At 40.4% G+C, this 8,926-nt stretch overlaps 2 protein-coding genes across 2 annotated transcripts; one reads left to right on the top strand and one right to left on the bottom strand.

Moving 5' to 3' along the window:
• Positions 1–272: 272 nt before the first annotated feature.
• On the top strand, positions 273–4,008 carry LOC143207955 (uncharacterized). The gene is made up of 4 exons (XM_076421908.1): positions 273–1,354; positions 1,417–1,953; positions 2,034–3,215; positions 3,309–4,008. The coding sequence occupies exons 1-4, from the start codon at positions 273–275 to the stop codon at positions 4,006–4,008; spliced, it is 3,501 nt and encodes a 1,166-aa protein (XP_076278023.1).
• A 2,069-nt stretch (positions 4,009–6,077) lies between these two features.
• Positions 6,078–6,713, bottom strand: LOC143207948 (uncharacterized). Its single transcript, XM_076421898.1, has one exon. It carries the CDS (start codon positions 6,711–6,713, stop codon positions 6,078–6,080), a length of 636 nt encoding a protein of 211 aa, XP_076278013.1.
• Between the last annotated feature and the right edge of the window lie 2,213 nt (positions 6,714–8,926).

Raw genomic sequence — 8,926 nt, 5'->3', positions numbered from 1 at the left:
TATCTTTAAGGGTAGCAATGTATAAATAGGACACGATGGAATATGAATTGTAGTCTTTGCAAACGTTCCATCGTTGCAAACGTTTGCCGTGACAAAAAAAGTTGTTTGATATTCATAGTTAAAAACGGTGCGAACGTTACATTGTAAAGTGCAATTATATTTTGAGAACTGGAAATTTAGCAAATTAAAGTTGAAAGGAATATTTTTGTCAACAACTGTGCGGTAGCAAGATGATTGAAACGTGGAAAAAAATGTTGAGGTGTTTGACAAGCATGTCAATGCTGGTGAAAACTATGGACGAGTATCACGAATGGCATCGCTCGTACATCGAGTCTCTGCAATGCTGCATCAATTATCTATCCAGTGCAAAGGATGAATTGTCGGGGAGCATGAAATCTAGTTTAACATCAACTATGTGTCGTATGAAAACTTTGAACGTTTCATTGCATAAACGTATTTCCTCGCCGCACACCGGTAGAGGTTTATATGATCGCGGCGGTGCGAGAGCCTCGACACTCCGTTGGGAAAATGTAGAGTCGGCGTTTAAAAATCGCATATCGACCGGCATCGTTATCAACGTCGAACATATCGATCCTAGACAATTTTTACAACATGCGAAACGAATGGTTACAGGACGCGTTACAGAATTTTTAAACACGCATTCATCGCTGAAAGCTAGCGTGACGTTGGAGGCGGAATTCATGCAGCATACCAACGAGGTTTCCGTGAAAAGTTTCAGTACGCGAAACGTTGCATTGTTTCGGACAAGCAATCTACGGCAGTGGTATCAGAGAGACGTTGTGCCAACGATTTTGACATCGTTGGAAGAGTTTCAAGAGCGAGACAGCGGGTGGGCACTGTCAAAGATACTGCATTTGATTGTGAATTTTAGCAAATACCAGCCATTGCAAGCCGGCTGCACCACTGAAACCTACTTGCCTCGAACGATACAGTTGAAAAGAGCGGTCGTGGACGTGAATAGCAAGGATGAGGCATGCTTTTTTTGGGCGGTCGTGGTGGGTCTCTATCCGGCCAAGACAAATCCATCGCGTTTATCATCATATCCACACTACAAAACAGTGCTTCAAACCGAAGGTTTTCAATCGCCTATGCTGTTCAAAGACATTCGAAAATTTGAACGAAAAAACGATGTTTCCATAAACGTGTTCGAATGGGTGCGGAAGAAATGTGTAACACTTCATTTGACTGAGAAGAAACGGAGAAGACATGTCAATTTGCTGTTTATCCAGAATGCTGCAAAGACGCACGGCCATTTCGCATGTATACGAAATTTGTCAAGATTGGTTTCATCACAGCTTAGCAAGCAGAAAAATCATAAACATATTTGTGATCGGTAAGTTGCACGTTTTTTGTTTTTTTAAATTCTTTGAAGCAAGAAAAGTTTTCTTCCCACAGGTGCCTGCAATATTTCCCTACGCCGGAGAGATTAAACATTCATACAATCGACTGTGAACGAATGAATGATTGTGCTCTGACGCTTCCAACGAGCGAAGATAAGTGGTTGCACTTTAAAAACTTTGTAAACAAAGAACAGGCACCGTTCATTATCTATGCTGACTTGGAGTGTCTGCTGCTGCCTGAGGAACAGGAGGGAGAAGACCGTGCGGCACGCGTACAATATCAACAACACCACGCGTTTAGTATAGGATATTATATACATTGTCGCTACGATGTATCGCTGTGCGAGTATCAGGTTTATCGTGATAAAGCGGGGTGCGCTGCATGGTTTGCAAACAGGTTGTACGAGCTGAGTCAGAAATTACAGCCGCTATTTGATAAAACGGTGCCAATGAATCCACTAACTGAAGCGGAAAAATTAAATTTCGTACGGCCACACATTGTCATGTCTGTGAGAAAACGTTTGAGGAAAACGATATACGAGTGCGTGATCATTGTCATTTCACGGGCGCATATCGTGGTCCAGCTCATAACGTATGCAATTTAAGCTATCAATCTTCATACGTGATACCAGTGGTTTTCCATAATTTATCAGGCTACGATGCACATTTCAGCATAAAAGAATTAGCAAATTCGTTTGAGGGACGGATAGACGTGTTACCATTGACGAAAGAGAAGTATATCTCATTCACAAAAAACGTTTCCATCGAGAGACAGCCGGGTGAAGAACGAAAGTATGTAAAGTTCTTAAAATTTCGCTTCATCGACTCATTCAAGTTCTTGAACTCGAGTCTGGACAAGCTGTCATCGTATTTGGACAAAAATAAATTATGCATCGTACGAGGTGAATTTACACATCTTTCTAACGATGATTTCAACCTGTTGACCAGAAAAGGCGTGTTTCCATACGACTATCTGGCATCGTACGATAAATTAAATGATACATGTTTACCGCCGCGCGAAGCATTTTACAATCGGTTAAATGGTAGCGAGATATCCAACATTGATTACATTCATGCAAATACTGTTTGGTCGCGTTTCACTATACAAACGCTAGGAGAGTACAGTGATTTATATCTAAAATTGGATGTATTGTTGTTGGCAGATGTTTTCGAAAATTTTCGCGATGACTGTCTCGAGAATTATAAGCTTGATCCAGCACATTATTATACGCTCCCCGGTTTCGCGTGGGATGTGATGTTGAAAATGACGAAGATTGAATTGGAGTTGTTCACCAACGTCGATATGCTTTTGTTCGTGGAGCGAGGAATACGTGGTGGATTGAGCCAATGTTCTCACAGATATGCACATGCAAACAACAAATATTTGTCTACACACGATTCGAGTAAACCATCCACCTACTTAATGTATTTTGACGTGAATAATTTGTATGGTTGGGCCATGTCGCAACCTCTACCGCACAGAGACTTTCGATGGGTGGAGGATATTGATAATTTCAACATTGAATCCATTCCAATCGATAGCCCTGTAGGATACATTTTGGAGGTTGATTTAGAGTATCCACGCGAAATTCACGATGCTCACGCAGATCTTCCATTTTGTCCAAGTCACGATGCAGCAACCAGCTCGAGTCAAAGAAAGTTGCTGGCAACACTTCGCAATAAGGAGCGATATGTTATACATTATCGATACCTCCAGCAAAGTTTAAAACATAATCTGAAATTGAAGAAAATTCATCGAATTCTAGAGTTTCAACAGTCGCGATGGTTGCACGAATATATCGACTTGAATACAAAATTACGCACTAACGCAACTAACGATTTTTCAAAGAATTTGTTCAAATTAATGAACAATGCTGTGTTTGGAAAAACGATGGAGAACGTTCGAAATCATGCGATCGTGAAATTACTTTCTCGATGGAATGGTAGACACGGAGTTGAACGATTGATAGCTAGACCAAATTTTCACAGTTATACAGTGTTTTCCAAAGACTTCGTCGCGATTCAGATGAAAAAGCTGCTCGTTAAATTTTACAAGCCCATCTACGTAGGCATGTCCATATTGGATATATCAAAATTTCATTTATACACTTTTCATTACGAGTACATGTATCCAAAATTCCAGCAAAATTGTAAGATTTTATACACGGACACGGATAGTCTGATATATGAAATCACTTGCGATGACGCGTACGAGACGCTGCTGAAACGTGATATCCATCGATATGACACCAGTAATTATACAGTGAACAACGTTTACGGTGTTCCGATTGCAAACAAGAAACAACTAGGATTGATGAAGGATGAGAATGGTGGTAAAATCATGACAGAGTTCGTAGGACTTTGTTCGAAAATGTATGCGATTCGCGTGCATGATGATTGCGAAACCAAAAAGATCAAAGGCATTAGGACAAACGTTACCGCTCGAGATATAAGTTTCGAAGACTATGTCGAATGTCTTAATAATCATACCGAAAAGAGTGTTAGCAGTAATTGTATAGCGTCTGTACGACATCAGGTGTATTCGATGTCGGAAATAAAATTAGCATTGAGTCCGTACGACGATAAGCGATATATTTGTAATAATTTAATCAATACTCTTCCTTGGGGGCATTACAGTATCAATTGAGAAATTTTTATCTATAAAAAGAAAAAAAGTATGGAGACGCATCCTATGAAAACATTTATATTCTATGCGCTTCAGATTGGGAAGTAGGAGGATTGTTTTTTAAATAAAAAATACATCTTAATTCAAAAATGCTTTTTATTATAAAAAAAAATTTTATTACATTAAGTAGGATTGAGTAGTAGATTGAGAAGTATGAGGGATTGTTTTTCAATCAATCATAATTTAAAAAAAAAATGATTTTTATTATAAAAAATTTTTTACATTTTTAAAATTTTTAAAACATTACTTCAAAATATTGACTGGGTTGAGGGATTCCTTTTTTTATGATACCAATTATTGCTCATTGATGTCCTGAAAAGAAAAAAAGTTTTTTAATATTAATAATTTTTTTTAAATTAATAAATATAAAAATTATTTTTAAGTGTTAATTATTAATAAATATAAAAATTGGTAACTTACGCACCATATCTAATGGAATATCAATGGACGTGAACGCGTCCCATTCATCAGCACTATGCCTCACGGCATACTGCCATCCCCTGATGAACGCTGTTCGCTCCTCCTCCGTGTTGAAAATCTGTAATAATATTTATTAATTAAAATATCTTTAATAGAATATTATTTATTTCTTTATACTTACCACCAACTCCAAATACCCACTGTGGGAAACTTCAGCCTCAATAATTAGGTATAACATCTTGAAATGTGCTTGGACATTGTCAACACCCATTGTTTTATACAAGTACCCCCTCCGGAAAAAGATGCAATGAAATCTCGTGAGATTAGAAAAGACGTTTCGTTGCAGTAGATAATGAAATCTGAACTCGCGAAATTCAATCGGTGCTAATCGAGAGAACTGATGTGACCAGATGTTTTGGCCTGGTAACTCCAAACCGTTAAAGAACGCCACTACTGCAGCTTGCTAGATTAGAAAAGTCTCATAGAGGAAAGACAAAATTCCCCAGACTTTACAAGTCAACATCAACCGCGAAAGGATGCTGTTACAGATTATGAAACGCTCCTCTTACAATGATATGGATAAGAACCGTAAAACATCTGGGACACAATTCCACATGCGGCAAAAAGATAAGGGGGAAACTCTATACCACTCTGAAAAAAAAAGTGAAGTAGAAATTCTCTCGGTGATGTAGGATTGTGTTCAGATGTTTTCCCAGCTTGACAACTCGGCATCAGCAGCGAAATAATGCTGTTACAGATTATGAAACACACCTCTTGCAATGATATGAATAAGAATCATGAAGCACGTTCGAGGGTACAATCCTACATGCGGCAAAAAGATAAGGGGGAAACTCTATACCACTCTGAAAAAGTGGAGTAGAAACTCTCTCGAGGGGTGGTACAGCTCTATTGCAAGGATGAGGATTGTTTTTAAATAAAAAATCATTCATATAATTTTTATTTGATAAAATATATATTTTTTGTACAAGCGTTTTTTAAGTAATTTTTCGAACAATGTTCGTTAGTGGATTGTATTCCATGATACGGTCATGTATTATTAAGCAGTAGGCTGTTGTCGATGGGGGGACGTCGGTTCGACATTCAAATTCGATTCGCACGTCAACCGTAGCATTTTTTAACACTTCGTTTTGTCGGGAACAATCGAGAACGACGAGCGGACCGTATTGCAAGAAATCCGTGACATTGAGTAGCGCTTCACCGTTTCCATAGTATGATTCTTGGAATTTTGCATACATGTCATAGAGCAATGCGTATTTACCTTTCTCGAAATCGATATTTAGATCATCGTATGGATAGGTTTCCGAGTTCAAGTAAAGTCGAATATTTGTCAATGCGCAATGATCGAATCGTGTAGCCGTTTTCGTTAAGTTGTTCTTTCGATTGGTTTGCAAAGCGAATATCACGTATCGCGGTTTTTCCATTTGTAGAGCCGTTTTTATTGTCCATGTATGCTTCGTAGTTGTCTGTAGTAGAGGATATTCGTACAGATCCCACGATCGAAAGGTCATGTCGATCGGTCTGTCGCTGTCTAAAATCTGTAGCATGGACAGCTTATGTACTTCATCCAATGTGACGTGAGGCATTCGCCATTAAATTTTGTATAGATTCAGAATAGGTTTCGCGTTGTTGGAAGGACTGTACAACGCATTCGCGTCGGTACGCGAGCGAATCAAAATTAATTCGTGCCGAGCATTTATCACGATGCGTTTGTAGTCTTCGTAGAAGCCTAATAAAACACTCATAGGTACGCAAAAGTTGAAATATATTGCAGCCGTGGCCGTTGCAGTCTGCTTCTGTCCATCATCACCATACAGCCAACCAGCGTTGGACAATGCGCTGCTTCTCGTTCTAGACAGACTCACATAATTCTTCAAAGTTGTCGTCGCGCCAGGATTTCTGGACCGATCAATTTCCACTCCATTCAATTCATAGCGTATTTCCTCAAACATAAACGCACCAGTATTGTTCTCGAGAGTTACCGTATCGATGTGGGATTCTCCTTCAACCGGTAATTCGAGTTTTCCTGGTAAACTAAGTTTTCCCTCAACGTATAGGAAGCTTTTACATGGGAGCGTGTATAGGTCTTGTTGTTGAATGGGTATCCTTATCTCATCGCTGTTTTCAAACGTTGTGTTAGCATACGGATTGTATGTGTGCAGCTCAATCTTCGTTATACGATTGTCGAAGATCGGCGCTTCAGAGATGTTCAAAATGTCATCAAACATGATCTCTCACTTTTTAACAATAAAGCCCAAAGATTGTAGATACTTTGCGTTTTCCACAGTTAATTTCTTACGAATCGTCAACCTTTTTTCTGCGGTTAGTTTCTTGCTGTTGTTGCCGATGCTGTTGTTCAATGTATGGAATACCGTATTATGAATTAGCATTGCTTCGACGCGCGTGTAGTCGCACCGTGATTTCTTCACCTCGAAAATCAATCAAACGTCCGGATTGATCAACTATGCGAATGGTTAAATCGTCAATTACTCGTGCAACGATCGGAAGGTAAATGACTCGCGCAGGCGTTTCCGACAATTTATATCCTGGTGGTACCTGAGGCGCGAACTCATGTATCGTGTGAACGAGTTTACCATTGTCGTACAATCCGGTGGTTATGTTACATTCCATTCGTACGATATTCACGCTGATGATATTCACTGGTGTGTTCTATGTATGTCACACGTTTGGTGGTAAAACACGATCTATGGAAAATCCTAGGATGGATCCCACGTTGCCAGGCTTTGCAAAGTTTATTTGATAGTTGCTTTTAATTTCGCTTTTCATGGTGTTGTTGTTCGCCCGTAAGACCAGCGGATATTCGATATCTGAGGTGGCAGTCTCGTGAACATTTTTTGGGGGATATCGTGCGCATATTTCTCGCCTCAAGTACGCATTGATTGCCTCCAATTCGTATGAACCGTCGGGGATGATGACCTCCTCATCTTTTTCACCGAAGTAGAATCTATTGTTTCCAATGTTGGCGCTGATGTTCGGTATCGTATAATAAGTTTGCAAATCGAGCAATCCCAGCTCATATTCGCCATTGCTCAGATCTATGGGGGAAAAGTACTTTGATGATAGTATGCTGCTTCTTCCCGACAACGTAAACGTAAATGACTTTTTCGCATACATCGTGTAGAGAGACTCTTTCCAACGTTTTTATTCTCGGAGAAATTTCACACACAATTGACCACACACGCTGTCGTCGTAGTTTTGAAAACGTTCGTGGTTATATAAGATCATCACGTTTCGCCGAAATAGCGAATCAACTCGATCGGTGGTCGAAGATTTCCAAAACTATCAAAGTATTTGACACGCGAGCCGTGTTTTATATAGGCGACCCAGTGCGTTCCCGGTCCACGACTATTATCTAGATTGACTATACCTCGCTCGTTTACCCACGCACGCAGCGGTAAATCGTCACGCATAAAAACTCCACGAAAATACGGTAATCCTTTACACATGACCATCAATTCGATATCTGTCGTCGTGTTGTCCTTCTTCGTTGTTTTTTTTTTCCTTCAAACCTTTTCCATGCTTATACGGTGCGAGATGTATCCCACGACCCTCCATGGCTCGATTGTGTCGCTCCGCTTCTTGTAATTGTTTCTTAGCAGCTTTTGCAGCGTTTATAGCTTTGACTACTCCCGCGGCACCACCCGTCAATGCGCCTATAGCCGACAAAGCGGGTAACAGCAACGGTAGAAAACCACCACGTTTGGCGATCGGGAGAATTCGTTTCGTTGTTTTTTTTTTCTTTTCACCTTTTTTCTTTATCAAACCCATGCCCAATTTCGTTTTAGCTTTCATGGCTGCCAACACTGCAGTCGCGGACACCTTCTCTCCCAACGTCGCGTCTCCGGACGTTATCCGATGCAGCGCTCGATCAGCCAAAACCTGATCGGCCTTGTGACGATTTTCAAGATCTTTGTATCGCGAATACGCTATATCGTGCTCTCGACAGGCTGTATCCAACGGATTGATTCCTCGATCCCCACGAGCTAATCGCGCAGTTAGTTTTGTACCAGGACCACAGAATTGATATCCAGGTATATGCAATTCAAATGGTAGCGCGTTTATAGCTCTGTTTAAAAACCCACTTGCCCGTATGCGAACTGAGGCACCGTTGTGAACGATGATTCATAAGCTATTTTGTCTACTATCTCTTTTAAAAAGAACACGTTCGGGGGGGGTGGGGAGTGACTGATACCGATGGTATTCGAGCTCTCGTATAAATACTACCTCCCCCTCCCTCATCGAATCAATCAAATCATGCATTTTGTAAGGCAATCTTTGGATATTCGTGTTCCAACGTGTCGCGCGTTCGACGATTGTGACGAGACGATGCGAAAACATGGATCATTGTTACCAGGCAATGTACGATGTGTCATAAGCGGTCCGTCAGGATGTGGTAAAACAAACGTTATGATCAGCCTGC

The sequence above is a fragment of the Lasioglossum baleicum genome, chromosome 1 (assembly GCF_051020765.1).
Source record: "Lasioglossum baleicum chromosome 1, iyLasBale1, whole genome shotgun sequence".
NCBI lineage: Eukaryota > Metazoa > Arthropoda > Insecta > Hymenoptera > Halictidae > Lasioglossum > Lasioglossum baleicum.
Note: the sequence above shows the minus strand (reverse complement) of the source record. Positions and strands in the feature narration are given on the sequence as shown.